The sequence below is a fragment of the Sphaerodactylus townsendi genome, linkage group LG05, assembly GCF_021028975.2.
Source record: "Sphaerodactylus townsendi isolate TG3544 linkage group LG05, MPM_Stown_v2.3, whole genome shotgun sequence".
NCBI classification, from domain to species: domain Eukaryota; kingdom Metazoa; phylum Chordata; class Lepidosauria; order Squamata; family Sphaerodactylidae; genus Sphaerodactylus; species Sphaerodactylus townsendi.
Window position 1 is genome coordinate 109,756,337 of NC_059429.1, and position 16,327 is coordinate 109,772,663.

A 16,327-nucleotide genomic window follows, 5' to 3' on the forward strand; every position below is an offset into this window, starting at 1 on the left:
TGCTTTGCATACCAGTCCTATAGCAATTCTGAACTCAAGGGAGCAGTTAGCCAAGATGCTGCACACCTCTGATTCAGATTCCAGGATATCTTATATTTTTCTTTAAAAATTAGTCACAGGGTCATCTGATTGGGATTGGGGCTGTAGCACAAGATGACTTTTGGATTCTTCCCTTATATGTTATTTCCTTAAGAGAACATCTCATAAATCACTACTGTCCCTGGTAGGTTCAAACGATCATATGTAGCTTGTTGTTCCACACATATCCAAAAAGAAAATTAGTGACTGTGGTTAGAATAGTGGTCAGGACTTGACAGCACCCAGGTTAAAATCCTTTTGCACATGTACCCAGATGTAGTTGGATGCTTTGTTTTTGGAAGTTTGTTAAATGGTGTTGCTTCATCCAGCTAATTGGTGTGAGTTTTCCAGTGGCCACAGATCCAGTCGTTCTTTTCAGTGGGGGCGGGGGGGGGTCCAAAATCACAAGCAGCTTACTATTATGGGGCTAAGAAGAATTTCACCTCAGAGTTGAATTTCTTCCAGTTCAATGCCTGAAGATAGGCTCGTGTTTCTCACAATATTTGAAGGCATTCTTAAAACCTTGCTTTCCCATGTTATGTTAGGAAAGAAAAAATGGGGAACTAATTTTTTCCTATGGGGGAGTGGTTGGGATTCAGTATATATACGTGTCCCTCGTGTATTGATTTCAGTTATGTATTATGCTTCCTTCTAAAAGCTCAACACAGTATGTCTGAGAGAACAGGGCTATCATCTGGGCCCCCCCCCCCCCCAATTCAAATCTCCTTATGAACTGTATCGGATGGCTCTTAGGCAGACTACACAGCCTCAGCCCCCACCCCATCACCACCATCAGCAATATGGGGAAAGAATAACATTGGCCTACTTTTCAAGGCTGTTATAAAGGATTACAGGAAGGTTATTTATTGTGAAGTCCTTCCAATGCTGAAAATGCTATGTAAACGTTAAAGGTTACCTTATCCTCTCAGTAGCCCTGCAAGGTAAATTAGGCAGGGGGAGAAAAAGATACTGTTGAGGGTTTTCCATGCTGTGTGGCTATGGTCTGGTAATTTTTGCTCCTATCATTTAGCCCTCAGATGCAAACAAAACATTAGGATCAAAAACTACCAGATCACGGGCACACAGCCTGGAAAACCCACAACAGCCAGTTGAATCCGGCCGTGAAAACCTTTAGCAATACAGAGCTCTACCCAGTGAATTTCATAGCTGCAGAGCTTTGAATTCAGGCGTTGCCAGTCCGAGGAAGGAGATGTGTGCTCCTGCTAAGTTATTTTTCAAAAGGTTGTTCTACAAAGTTTGTAATCATCTGTTGAACTCTCTCAAGGCTACCTTGGAAGAAATTGCAGGGTTTCTTTTTCTAAATAGCTCTTCTGCTCCCCTGCAGACACAGTAAATTAGACACTGAAATATCGTAGGGGGAGGGGAGGGTGAGCTTTTTCTATTATGCAAGGTGCCCCTTACAGACATCTTCTCAAGTGAATAACATTCCCACAGTTTCCTGGCATTCTTCCCTGCTTCTGCCCCAATTACTAGAATCCCCTGAGGTAGTTGCCCTATGTGTGGTAGGGAATCTGAGAACCATTTTTAATAGGCTTGCCTCTGTGGACATGCTAACTTATTTTACCTGTCACGTCTAACAAAGCATTTCACTGTGGCTGTAATGGCTGAAAGGATTTATTGAACTGTTGGTGGGATTAAATAGATTGGTTCATTAACTGTAGGCTAAATTTTAACTAAACATTATCAATATGTCTTTGTAGATGGTTTTTTTTTAAAAAAAAATGCCATTATTGCACAATTACTCAACCATTGCACAGAATGAAATCATCTATCCTAAGGTCACATTTCTTTTGTGTGGAAGGTGCATTGATATTGCATGTGCAGCTGAATGTATGAGACAAACCCCAAACTTAATATAGGTTCTGGTCCCCGGTTTAATTTATAAAGCAAAAGTGTGCTTGCTTTTCTTACATTCAGACGGACGTACATTCATTATAATGTGTGAACAGGGCTGTCGTCAGTGAGAGAAAAGGAATCCTATTTCCAACCATGCATGAGGCAAATAATTTTGAAGTAGTGTTCTTGTGAAAAGTGAATCGAACGCTACAAGCTTCTATTCACTTGTGGAATCACTAATAGTCCCACTGTCTTCCAGTGGCAGTACTATTCTATGTAATTTTAATTTAAGGAAATTAAATTTTTTAAAAAGTACTCCATTCTCCCTATTTGGAATACATAAATTAAAGGTGTGTCCAACAGGTGTCCTTGATACTTGGAAAACGCTTGTGTCTGGAAGCCCTGTATTCCTAGCATAGGTTTTTATTTATTTAATTTAGAACATGCTTTAGCACACCTTTTGTTCCTTTGTCATGTAACGGGCCTATCGCTTCCCTAGCTGGCTTCCTACTTTTGATGTACTTGAAGAACTGTTAATTGCTGGTCTTTCCCTTCCTCTCCCCCACAATTGACACCTTATGAGGTAGGTGGCTGAGAGAGTTCCCAAGGACTGTGATTAGCCCAAGGTCACCCAGCAGGCTTCATGTGTAGGAGCAGAGAAACAAACCCAGTTCATCAGATAAGAATCCACCACTCATGTGGAGGAATGGGGAATGTCCGGGCTCAGCTACAGCACCCGGACTTGCCCCGCTGGGTCACACACAGGCTGGCACAGCAGGAGATGGAAAGGCTGCAGAGGAGCCTCTTGAAGCCTTAGAAGCCTTGTTCAGGGAGGAAGGCAGGGAAGAGAGGAGGTGTAGGCCCAGCAAGCCCACAGCTGAGCCAAATGGGAGTGATAGGCTGGAGGAGCAGCTCAGACAAGGCAGGGCCCGCCCGCCCACAGCTGAGGCAGCTGCAGAAGATGGGCTGGAGAAGCAGCTGGGAGGAGGAAGAAGAATGAGAGGGCAGAAGGTATATAAGGAAGTGGGAAAGAGAGAGTCAGGAGCTGCCGCAGCAGCAGAGAATGTGGGTGGTGGTGTGAACAGCCAAGGGAAGGGGATAGCTCAATGGTGGGAAGGAGGGAGGAGAACCCTGAAGCCCAGACCCCCTATCAGATCCCAGATCATGGTTCAGGCTGGTCCCCACCCTGTGCAGTAACAGGGTGGGAGTCTTTCACACAAGCAGTAAACACCTCTCTCTGTGAGGCCACAGGGGAGAGACAAACCCCTGGAAACTCCTCTCCCTGTGAAGCAACAAGGGAGAGGGAGGGTGCGAACTCTCATGCCAGACAGAGGAAGGGAGGCAGAAGGACCTACTAGTACAGGGGTCTGCAACCTGTGGCTCTCCAGATGTTCATGGACTACAATTCCCATCAGCCCTTGCCAGCATGGCCAATTGGCCATGCTGGCAGGGGCTGATGGGAATTGTAGTTCATGAACATCTGGAGAGCCACAGGTTGCAGACCCCTGTACTAGTAGGAGGGTGGCGTGGGTTAGGGCTACCCAGTACACCCAGTGATTTGTGTGCACGGTTGTCTCTTGGCCCCTTGGGCCAATGGGAAGAGTCATCGTCAGGGGAGACCAACCCCCAGGTTAGGGCAGGAGGGAAAGATACACCGCCCAAGGGCCCGGATGAGGAGGGGGAAAGCCACAGGGAATCAAACCCAGTTCTACAGATTAGAGTCCACTTACTCCTAACCACTGCACCATGCTGGGTCTCAATCAGGCCTGAAACCAAACTGGATTAGAGCCAAACACTCTGCCTCATTTACAAATCCCTGAAGTTGTCCAGCTACCACTCGTTCAGTCATCTTGCTCAGGAATGGTACTGTTGAGATGGGGCAGTAGCTATTCAGTTCTTCTGGGTCCAGAGTAGACTTCTTTAAGAGTGGGCCCACCATTGCCTGCTTCAAGGCAGGAGCAACCAACCTACCTCTAAGGGAGGTATTTACTGTCTCCTGGACCCAGTCTGCCAGCCCCCCACCCTTTCCCTCTTGATTTAAGCAGCCAGGAAAGGGTCACACAAGCAGGCTGTAGGGCCCAGTCATCTACAAATCCCCATTCTCAGATTCAGCAATTGATCATCCCACTGAACAGACTGGTACCCTAAGACCATCCAATCCATTGCTGTCAATGTAGAGTCCAAGTTGGAAGGGATGCAAGGGATTTTATTTGAAAAGTGCTTAGGAAGATGATCACAGTTGGCTGCAGAGCAGTCCGTATCCTGCTGACCAGAACCAGATAGACCTCTGACTGGCCAGAGGAGATCTGCAGGTGTACACCAATGCAGCGGTGAGAGAAGAGTACTGCTTCTTTGCCGCCATCGTCGCCACCAAGTAGGCTTTCAACTGAACTCTAGCCTGTGTCTTTCCTGGGTCTCAGCCATCATTCTAGCCATCTCCCCTGTCTTTTCATTGTCTACAATCCCTCAGTAAGGGTAAAATGTGGCTCACGCAAAAAAGTGAGTTAAACTGCTGTTGAAATGTGCTAAGCTTCCAAACCCCCAAATGCCATATAATGGTTGTAACTAATCCAAATTGAAAAATTCATGACAGTTCGTAAGAGTCTGAAATCCTCAGATCTGGCCATTATTCTGGAACTTAGCTGTTCAGAGTTCAAGAAGTCCTATAGATAAGGACACCTGCCCGTCAGCAGAATTATGCACAGGTTTTGCACCGAAGGGGATTGTGCTAATAGGTCTGGGGTTTTTTTCCAAAGCAGTGGTTACATTGCTGCTTTGGGTAAGATGTTTTGATTTGATGTAAGCAGCTTGCTGGGTCCGCCTGCTGCTGCTGCGTCTTGTAAGCATGGGGTAAATGTTTTGTTTGTGCAGAGCCAGATAACTCTGCAGATTTTGGAGCAAGGGGAAGTGTTGAGGCTAATGGCTCTCTTGCCCTCTCCCCAGATGGCAACCAGCATCTGTCAGACCATCTTAATAGGACAGGGAGACTATTTTGGTCTCAGCCCGAGAGAAAAATCCTTTACTTAGTATGGTGTGGAAGGAGATGGCAGGTTTAATTTCCCTGTGTCTGAATGGTTTTGTTTGTATTTTGAAACAGACCATTCTCATCTTCTGCTTAGGACATGAATGAGTGGACTCATAAAAATTAAAAATTGTTTGTGCTCCTCACTACTTGCTCTCTTGGATTGCCAAATATCTGCCTCTGCCTCCTCTGCAGGTGAAAATTTTAATTGCCTACAAAACAAGGACTCTTTTTCCTATCGGTTTTGAATTTGGCAAGGGAAATTGTCTGGCCGAGTAGTAAAATCTTGAAGAATTTCATCCCAATTAAAACAAAAGCAAACTGGAAAGGAAGAAATCTTTGGTGCACATCCATAATTTGCAGTTGGCATTAATGTGTGGTGGGAATCTCTTTGTTCATCTCTATCACCATCTTGCAAATTTGTTTGTTCGAGGCAATGATCACTTATCAAATAAGCAATTTGGAGGAGGGGCTGAAACTTTCACTGTGAAATGTAAGCAAATGCATCTTTTGGCTTGGTTTTCAATAAGCATGCGAATTCAGGTGCCAAGACTGCATTTGTTCCAGAAACAGTGTATGCATCTGGTGGATTTCACAACCCCAACACCTCTGTCCTTTTTCTAGTTATGAGGCTCTGGTTTGGAAGGTGGGGGGTAGAGGCTGGTGGTGAACTTTTCAGATATTCTGTCCTTGTGTTCCTTATCTAATAGTAACACACATTCTGAAACTGAGTCGGATGAAAATCCCCAAAGTCATTTTTGCCTGTGTCATTTGTGGCTATTCAGAGGTATCTCTCGGGAGTGTGTTTGGATGATCAGCAGCCAGAAGCTGAACTAGGCAGACCATAGCTCAATGTTGCTATGTGTGCTGAGCAGGGCAAAGGTCCTGAGTTCAATTTCTGGCATCCCCCCCTTAACAGGAATAGGAAAAGTTTCTGCTAGATACCTTGGAGAGCCATTTCCAGTTAGAGAAGGCGCTGAGTTAGTTGGATCAGGTTTCTGAACCAGTTGGTTTGATCCAGAGGCATATCTAGGGAAAATGCAGCCCCATCCGAAAGCTGAGTTTTCCGCCCCCCACTCCTGTATGGGCAGCCGCCCTCCACTACCATGACCAAACAATTTTTTTTGCACCAGGTCTTGAAGTCAGTGTACAGACCCAGGGGGAAGGAGGAGGGTGTGGGGGGCAGTTTTCCACCCCTCGTGTGACTAAATTGCCGCAGACTGGAGATATTTGACCCCATATGCCCCCGTGGGCAGTACGCCCCTGGTGGATTCATTCTGCTAGTGGTTGCACTTTTCTCCAGTCCCAAGACCATTCCCGTGACTCAGGCCTCTTGCATCAGGGAAAAGACTCCTTACACCGGAGGAAATCGTCACCACTAGCACAACAGACCTAGGGGAACCAACCCACCCAATATAAGGCAGAACGATGTTCCCAAGTTTAGAAGTTGTGCCTCTTTCATTCGTTTCATGCATCATAAAACTTTTAAGAAAAGGTGCCTTTGACAAAAGATGGTCTGTTATTAAATGGCTGTCTGCACACCTGCCTCGTTCCAGAATAATGAGAGACTTTGACTGCATTCAGATATACCAAAACAGGCGGCTATTTGTTTAGAAGAGACACGGATCTGGTTGGTGACGGGGCTCGCACAATCCCTCCCTTCTCTCATTATGCATAGCAGGGGGACTGGAGACTTCCTAGTTTTGTTGTGTTGTCCAAATGTGGGTGTCTGGACAAATAGGGATTTGTCTGTAGTCATGAATAAAGCAGGCAGGGCTGGATTAAGACATACTGAAGCCCCAATAGGGCCTCCCAAAAGGGAAATTCAAACGTTTTTAATATTTATTTTTCTGTTTTTAAATGCCCCTCATAATTTGAGGCACAAATTGTAGCTCTCAGCTTGTGTATAAACCCAGGTCTGAAAATAGAAGTCCAGTTGCACCTTGAAGGTATATCAAAATGTATTCCAGTTTAAGCTTGCTTGAGACAGAGCTCATTTAATCAGATGCACTGGAATGTAAATCCATCAGACCAACAGGAGGGGGGGGGGTCTTGTCTTGAACTGGCCTCTCTTCATAATTTCCCTTCTCAACCCGCACCTTTCTATTGTATTATAGAAAAGGACTGAGGTATTTACACTCCTGTGTTCTGTTTCGCAAAAAGTTATAGTTGGAATTTTGTTAGATTTCTAAGTGTCACTGGACTCCTGTTTTATTCTACCACTAGAGACTGGAGAGTCAGTATGGAGTAGTGGTTAAGTATGGCAGACTCTAATCTGGAGAACTGGGTTTGATCCTCCACATGAAGCCTGCTGAATCTGCTTGGGCCAGTCACAGTTCTCTCAGATCTATCTCAGCCTACAGAGGCAGGCAATGGCCAATCACCTCGGAATGTCTCTAGCCTTGAAACCCCTACATGGTTGCCATAAATCAGCTGTGACTTGATGGCAAAATTGCACACACAAAGAGACCAACACTGCTACCCATCATGGATTAAACTGGGATCCTCAGAAACCAATAGCTGGATTTGTGCCTGTCCTGTTTGTGAAGACTGAAAGGAGTTTAAGTCCTCCCCCCCGCTTTTTTCCCAGCACAAGTCAGTAAAAGTTTGTATTTGTGGGAAATAATGGAACTTGGCTTGAGATGTCAGCCATTCTGTTTCCAAGCATATAAAGAGAGTGAGACATCTATTTACCACCCGCTGCCTCCTCCTCCCTAGCAGCACAGCATGCCCTGGTTTTGCAAGATAAAGGCATTCCAAGGCACCTGGACATTCTGCTAGTGCTTCTGGGCTTATTCAAGCAGAGCGGGGGTGGGGGTGGGGGGGGGAGAGAATGTGCCTGGGGGAGTCCTGGCTGCATTCTTCACCTCTGACCCATTTTGCCCTTGGATATATTCAAATCTGCAGGACCACGGCTTTGCCCAGGATGTCACTGAAAGCTGCTTGCAAATGCTGGGGGTTCTTACCTGCTTTTGGGGTGGGGTGGGGTATGTTTGGTACATTGAACTCCTGCCTTGGCATTGCTGTTATCCTTTTTTCCTTGAAAGCGTGGCCAACCATTAAGATTTTCACCATGGCCACTTATGCAGGTACTACTTTCCCCACGACTGTTTGCCTCACAGTGGGGTTTTCCTGCGGTTTTTTGTTTACACAGGGATTCTGTTCTGGCAAAGTATCCCTAGCCGAACTGATCCGCCATTTTGCCCTCCCACACTTCCTTATTGTTTCTGTGCAATCTGCCTCTCTCTCTCTCTCTCTCTTTTTGCCACTTTTGGTCTAGTGTTACAGGGTTTCACAGGATCCTTCACTTAAATTTTTTTTAAAAGGAAGCACTTCTGATCGTTCTGACCTGAAGAGTGGGAGGAAGGAGGGTGGGGGGAGGCGGAAAGGAGTGAGAAAACCTGAAGAAAGCTTGATGCGTGCTGATCTCCTTTGCTCTGCAGAGGACAAAAAGCACTTTAAAAGATTTCAAAAACTGCAGGGATTTCTGATCTGAGGGTGGTGTGACTGCCGAAGAGGGGAAAATGTGCGCGTAACTGAGAATCAAACCTGAAGGGAGCGTATGCGCAGAACAAAGAAGACGTGCATAAAAGCTCCATGTGTGTTTGTTCCTTAGTGCCTCATCTTCTAGTGGAGAAAATTTGATATTCCCCCCAGTAGAGCGCAAAGGTTGGCTGCAATACAGGCTGACTGTCCTCTCTGTCTAGTCCAGCCAGCTTCAACTTCTTTTCAAGAATCTGCTCTTCCTGCTGTTGAAAGTCAGTTTGATTTGGGGTAGGCATTTCGTGCTCTGCTAAATTGCAGGGTGGGGGAAGTAATACCAAGTCAACAAAAGATGCTCTTTCTTACAACCTGTTCTTTATCCTTTCCTTGCATGGAATACCTCTGCAACATCAGGCAGCTTCTGTATGGTGCAGACATCCTGGACCCAATCTCACTAATTATGTTTTAAAGTCATGATATAGATTATAGATTTATGCTTGCTGTCCCTCCCTTGCCTGTCTTGTTGTGGTTATGACGAGTCATGTTCCCTAATGGTTTACTAGCAAACTTCAGAGGTGAGCTTCAACTCATAGAGTTGACAGTACTGAGTTGGAAAATTCCAGGGCATTTAGGGCAGTGTGGGAGGGGGCAGAGGTTGGGGAGAAGAGGGAGCTCAATGATGATGTGGCGTTCCTCTGGGACAGTGGTGGTGAACCTATGACATGGTTGCCAGAGGTGGCACTCAGTGCCCTCTCTGTGGGCATGCGCAAACATTCGCTCCCACCCACCCTCACACACATCTAGGCTGGCCTGGGCCGCTGGGCTCGATTCTTAGCATTAAATCTAAGACCTAGTTTTGGGGAAGCAGTGTAGGCAAACCTGTTAAGCACTGTTACACCCGACTGATTTTCATGTGAAGAATTACAGTGCGATCCTTTACCTGGCAGTAAGCTCAGGTGCTGGCAATGGGGCTTGCTTCTGAGTAAACCATCCTAGGGTCGTGATTCACCTGTTGGAAGAGTTGCACGGTTGCTTCAAAGCAAAGCCACTGACTACCACCAAATTTACTCCCGAGTAACTTACGCCTCAGAGCCAACCGTTTTTCCTAAACTGAAACCTCAGTATTCAGGTTAAATTGCCGTGTTGGCACTTTGTGATAAATAAGAGGGTTTTGGGTTGCAATTTAGGCACTCGGTCTCACTGCTCTGGGACATTTGTTTCTCTATTCTCTGAAGCTCCTATTTCCTCCAAAGAACTGATCTGTGTAGTTCAGAAGTTACTTGGAATTTCAGGAAAGCTCTTGGAGGCTGGTAACCCCAGATTCAAGTCTGTTATGTGAGAAAAATTGGTTAGTTTAAAACCTTCAATAAGATTAGAGGGAGGATTTGCACCAAAAAGAAGTTACCAAGGCTAGCTCCTTGCCTCCTAACTACTGCTAAGAGATTGGTCCATTATATTTAACTCCATCTGTAGGGACCAAAGCTAGTCCTGAAATAAGTCTCTGATGTTTTTCTTTCTTCCACATTCTTCTTGATGAAGAATTCTGTGCTGCCTTGAAAGCTGCGTAAGATCCATCAACAGAAGATGGTTCGGTAAAATACAGTGCCTTGCCCATTCTTTGCAGCTTACTTCATTCAGTAGCATTTCTTCCACAGACTTCAAAAGTAGCATGTTGGTATCTTTTTCAGGATATAATTTCACCAGATCACACTCCACTCCCACCCTCGGCTGCCTGTGTACACTTTAATATTTAGTTCCTAGTGTTGCTTTGACACTGTTGCATACTTTGGGTATATGCTATTTCTTTTTACTATCACATTTTTTCTTTCTTGTTTATATGCCTGTTTCCTCCCCACCCCCCACTCCTTTCCACCCATGCTTTCTTGGATTCCCAATGCTTCATACAGCAGTCAGATCTGGTTCAGATTCAAAGGGCTCCAAAGGTATTTTCAATGGGTACTTGACATGCCTTTTTAAATAAGGAAATTCCTTATTTAAAAGGATCTTCTGTTATTTGTCATTTAACCATACTAATAAGGTGCCAGCTGAGAAATCTCTGGTAATGACACAGCTCAGTTGCTATGGGGACCACCTTATTTGCTGGGGTTGGTCCTCATTACCAGCATATCTGATAGTCACAGGCCATTCGAACTCCCTGCTAAGAAACCTGTCTTCTTTGGTTGGAAAAGACTATATTAGCCGTGCATCAGCCTACTGTAAAATTATTTGATTTGGAGGTTTAAAATTTTATTGGGATTTTCCTCTTTTTGTCAAGACCAACTTGGTGGCCTGTGGATCAGGACCAAGCCCTACAAGCAAATGTGCTATTCGATCATGAGGGTGTTGGGTAAAAATTGTTTAGCAGAGTAAATAATCCCAGACGCTGCTGGTTAGCTTATGTTGAAGTTTACTAAGAAAATAGGCAGCAAAGAGTATATGGATAGAAAACAATAAGACATCCTTTCTAAGCTGAGCTACCTCTTGCTTCTGTGTTGTGAAAAATGTGACTGACTGCCGAACAAAGGAAGGAAGTTAGTTTTACAACTTCCTCTGAGGATGCATATGTGACTTGTTACACATCCTATATAGCGATATATTGATTAACCTATAACAATCAGGAGATTACCACATTAATGCAGTTAACTCTTAACTTTCAGAAAAAAAAACTATGCTACTTGATATCCTATTGGGTATATGCAATCTAGCTATCTGTTTACTCACAAACAGCATCTTAACTCTTTCATGACTGAAGAACTGAAACTTGCATACACCAACACTAGGTGACTGTGAATCTGTCTCCGGCTAACCTACCTCACAGGGTTGTTGTGAGGATAAAAAAACAGAGGGAAGAACCATGAACCTTGAACTCCTTGGCAGAAAGGCGGGATAAAAATATAATAAATACATAATTGATGCAAACTTTTATGTGCCCCAGTTCCCTACTAAATATAAATAAAGGTGCAGGTAAAAATATTATTACTAGTTAGATTTTGTAAGAAACTAATGGTGTGTGTGTAATTACTATGAATATTATAATGTTGCTGTAATATGCTGACATGTAGATAGGTATTACTGAACTGCCTTGGGATGGGGGTAATGAATCTTGCAGGAGGGGTAGCTATGGATGACCTCCTAACAAACAATTGCATGTGTGTTGCCACCTGATGCCAGTGTTTCTAGTGCTTCCGCACACACGGAATAACACACTTTCAGTCCACTTCACAAATGGATTTTACTGTGTGAAATGGCAAAATCCACTCGCAAACAATCACTAAAGTGCATTGTAAGTAGATCGAAATGCTTTATTAAGTGTATGTGAAAGCATTATAGTCATGTACCCTCCTTGAGGAAGTTCCAGCCCCTGGTCTGGTGCCTGGAGAACTGAGAGGACCCCAAGAATATATTCTGATCATCCCTGGTCCAAACAACAGGGGCACGAAAAGCTGGGTCAGTGAGAGAAACTGGGATTACCAGTGGGTCGGGATGGGAAGCTGACGTTTTGATGTGCCTTGATTTCACAGACACACATGTAACAGTGACTATTCTCTTTTGTGTTTTCCAGGGAAGGAGATTGGTGGCTGGCTCATTCCCTCACTACTGGTCAGAAAGGCTACATCCCCAGTAACTATGTCGCACCCTCAGACTCCATCCAGGCTGAAGAGTAATTGAAACCTTTTAGACAGTTAAAAGAGCAGTGCTATGGTTCTGTCAGACCTTCCAGTCAACACTACCAGCAGTGCCAGCTGCAAGTTTTAAAGGGTCCTTCCCCCCACCCCTTATGACCCCCTACAAGTCCTCCTCATGCCTCCCTTTCCATCCACACACACGCACACACAGGCCCCTCCCCACACACTGACTGTGCCACATTTATGCCCTTTCCCGGACACCACCCGTGCTGAGCAGCTGCTGTGATTCTCAGGAATTCTATCACTGTGCACTTTCCCCTTCAAGCAGGGAAGTGGGAAGAATGGGCGGTGGAGAATTTGCAAGATAATGGGCCAGGAATGGCACATGGGCAGGTGACAGGAGGAGGTGCATGCGGAGAAAGGGATCAGCAACCTGGTCAGAGCACAAACCATTTAAGAGGAGGGTCTGTGGCTCAGTTTGATCCTTGACATCTCTAGTTCATGGATCAGATGGTAGGTGCTTTGAAACACCCTGGAGATCTGCTGCCAGTCTGAATGGACAATACTGACCTTGATGGTCCAAGGGCCTCCTTCAGTGTTAGGCAGTTTTAGTGTTCACTGGCTTGAATCCACCAGAGCATTTCCACAGATGGACATGATTACTGCTCATGGAATGTGACTCTCTCACCTTCCCTTTCCCACTGCAGCCCAAAATGCCCCCCCCTTCTGCTCCTGGGACTGTGAAGTCCCCCCTTTCCTGCTTGATTACCCTGTGGGTGCAGACTTCAGTTTACCTATTCCACCACCACCCCCTCCAAAAAAAATGCCTTATGGGTAGAGTTGAAGGAGGAAAGTAGTGTTTACTTTAGGTATGCAGAATCACACATACTTCCTTTTGTAACTGGCCTTGATATACTGCTTTCATGACTGGCATCTTTACTAGCTTAGACTTTAATGCGCTTGGGCGTGAGAATATGACCGCTCTTTCTATTGTGACTGCTTGGTGAGATTCATGGACAAATGCAAGTTTCACGCGTGCAAGTTACCCCTTGATATGCGAGAAAGCAAAGGCTGAACACATTTGTGTGTTTGCCGGTTTGCATTGTGATGCCTGCATGCCTCGGAAGGTCTCATTCAGGATCCAGCAGCACCCCCTAACTGTTTGTGCACCGTCCAGGAAAAAATGCCGAAGGTCTCAAAACGGCTCCACGCTTGGTGGTCTCTTTTTCTTTTTACAATCTTTGGATTACAGGCAGTTTTGAAAAGTGTCTGTCTGCTTGTAAACGTTTTTACTACAGTAAAACTTTTGTAGGAGAGCAAGCTAGACTCCTCTGTGGATAAATATCTCCCCCTCTCCGCCCCCCAGTCATAAAACCTAATGTTTACAACTGGAAGAAATGTCTGTAAATGGGCTCTTTTATATCAGCAGTTTTCTCACACATATATCTTGTAGGAAACAACATATACAAAAGGCTGGGGATGTTCAGGCTCCTGTAGAAAAACAGCAAGGACAGAATACTCAACCGACAGCCCTCCCCTTCCCCCCTGTTCCTCCAGCAACAGAAGTTTTCCTGTAACCCCTGAATTTGCTTCAGTCTGGATTTCTCATGAGAGCCACAGACTAAAGGAAATTCAGTATCCCCTGCCAAGATCTGCTAAATTTGATGTTCCCTTGCCTCTTGTGGCAATTAATTCCATAAATTATGCAGTGTGGTGTATACTTTCTGTTGTCCAATTTGACAGACAAAATGTGTGTGTATTTGTTCTGGTGGTTTTTGCAGGCTGTGTGGCTGTGGTCTGGTGGATCTTGGTCCTAATGTTTCACCTGCATCTGTGGCTGGCATCTTCAGAGGTGTATCACAGAGGGAAGTCTGTGATACACCTCTGAAGATGCCAGCCACAGATGCAGGCGAAACGTTAGGACCAAGATCCACCAGACCACGGCCACACAGCCCGGAAAACCCTCTACAACCAGTTGAATTCGGCCATGAAAGCCTTCAACAAGACATCATGTGTGTATTCATTTCAGGGTAGCTGAATTATTATTTCTAGTTCACAAGTACTATTATTTTTGGATCTCCAAAATGACTGCTTACACTACTTCAGGCCTTTCTTTTCTAGAGTACCAGGGCTCAGAATTTCAGTTCCGACATTCAGGAGAAAAAAGCATGTCGGTACAGTCCGGATAGGCCAGTACCACCTCAGAAACCGTTGACAAGAGCATATGTTTCAGACACTCCTTGCACATAGAAAGCTAACAGGTCAGAGAAAAGAAGGGTTCTCGCTTCTCAAAAGTGCCAGCTTTTTAAGGACATTCAGAGTGCATTATTCCCATCTGCTTCCTGAGACCATAGCGTCCCATGATTTTCCTCAGAATATAGTTATTCCTCTCCCAATTTAGCCCTAACCTTGTGCACCAAAAATCTAAACAGTTCTCTTGGCAGCATAATTTTTTTCTCTTTTGTGCGCTGCACCAGTTAAGGGTGCCCTTGTTCATCCTCTCCACAAAAGGAGGGAGGGGAGCTAGGCTCAACACTTGAAAAGTGTATGTGTGTTGTATGTGTAGATTCTTCCTTTTTTTAAAAAAAAAATCTAGCAATGACTGAAGGAACTTGGGCAGGCTAACTTGGTCATGAGGTCTTTCTGTGCTCATCTGTATTCTGCTGTTGCAGATGGTATTTCGGCAAGATCACCCGCCGAGAGTCTGAACGGCTACTACTCAATCCTGAGAATCCCCGAGGGACCTTCCTGGCCAGAGAGAGTGAGACAACAAAAGGTAATGGCCATTTGCGGGAGAAAAATAAGTATCACTGGAAAGGGCACAGCCTACAAGCTGGTATTTTGAGCCCGTGTCCTCTGATATTAGGTGAATATAAATTCTCAGAGCTTCCAGAACTCTGTTTCCAAACTTTAGTAAGCTGAGAGGCACCATTCTGAATTATAATTGGAGATACACTTCACTTGTTCTTAAAAAAATGGGTTCTTAGAGAATCCATCCTCCCTCAGAGGAGCCCATACACTATGTGTCTGAAATAAATAACTGTTCTGAGTCTGTGTTGTGATTGGAAAAAAGCAAGCCCAGAGTCATAATGCATGCAGAGATACAAAAGGGAACCTCCTCTGAAGGTGGGTGTAAAACTCTTCTTTGTTGGGACTGACAGGATGATTCATATGTGCTTTAAGAAAAGAAAGGGCAGAATTAGCTCTCCTCGTTATATGCTGGTTGGAAATGAAAGGGACCAGAACAGTAAACTATGTGGCAGTGCTAAAGCCAAGTTTCCCTGTGGGTGAAAACTTATAGGAGGAACTCAATTAATTAATTTTCTTAGGGCACATAATTTGCAAATCACTGTCATAGAGGAATCTTTCCCCCTCATCCAAAATGACTTCGAGCAAGATGCAGATGAGTAGCCACGTTAGTCTGAAGCAGCAGAGAAAAGTTTGCGTCCAGTGGTGAAAGCTTATACCAAGAATAAAACTTTGTTGGTCTTAAAGGTGCCACTGAGTTCTGACTTGGACCAAGTTCACACATGTTCTAATTGCTAGCTTAAGCTGTTGTGTGGTTCCCGTCTTAAGGTACTTGCCTAAAGTAGTAAAAAGCAGTGCTTGACAGTGACTGAAACTCAGTTTCATATGCTATCAGGGTGCTAAATCAGACCTATTAATTGACAAACAATATTCCAACTCGTTTGAAATTCAGGTAGTGCATTGATAGTTTGGAGTCCTGGAGCTTATTCAGTGCCTTTAGCTTCCTTTATTAAGATTCAATATCCTTAACTTTTTCAAACCGAAGCCCCGCGTGTCATGTTCATAGTCCTCTCCTCAGCCCTGTCTTATGCATGAATTTTATCTGTGGCTGTCAATCAGGTGATCCCCTATACATTTGATTCAATTGGTGGAGAGCTGGGATAGGATGAAAATATCCAATGTAAACAGAGAGTCTCCAATCTTGTGGCTGTCCTCTTTGCAAGACAATGGTGCTGAAATTGGGTCAGTGAGCTGGGAATAGCTGGGTAACCAATGGCAACAAGGAACTCTGTCGTTCCCTCCTTTCTGGGCTGCCAGGAATGGCTGTTGCACTGATGGGAGCAGTATTATGGAGTTTGAGTGTGTGCGTGGTATTACGGGAGTAGGTTAAATCTAGGATACTTTCAGCACACTCCAATTGCAAGGACAGATTGCCTTTGTAGAGCATGCAATCCCACAATTTTGAATTTGGGAATTCTTTCTATGTTCCTCCATGAAAACTGTGGCCAGTCTG

General features: G+C 44.8%; 1 protein-coding gene across 4 annotated transcripts in view; it reads left to right on the forward strand.

The window, feature by feature from the left end:
* SRC (SRC proto-oncogene, non-receptor tyrosine kinase) overlaps positions 1–16,327 on the forward strand; it is a 104,955-nt gene that overhangs the window by 77,134 nt on the left and 11,494 nt on the right. For 2 of the 4 annotated variants that reach the window (XM_048496399.1, XM_048496400.1), the window contains 2 exons: positions 12,003–12,101; positions 14,739–14,842. In XM_048496399.1, the coding sequence (XP_048352356.1) occupies positions 12,003–12,101; positions 14,739–14,842 (203 nt within the window). Of the gene's footprint in view, positions 1–10,347; positions 10,384–12,002; positions 12,102–14,738; positions 14,843–16,327 lie in introns of all 4 variants that reach the window. The other 2 variants (XM_048496398.1, XM_048496401.1) reach the window with 2 other exon arrangements.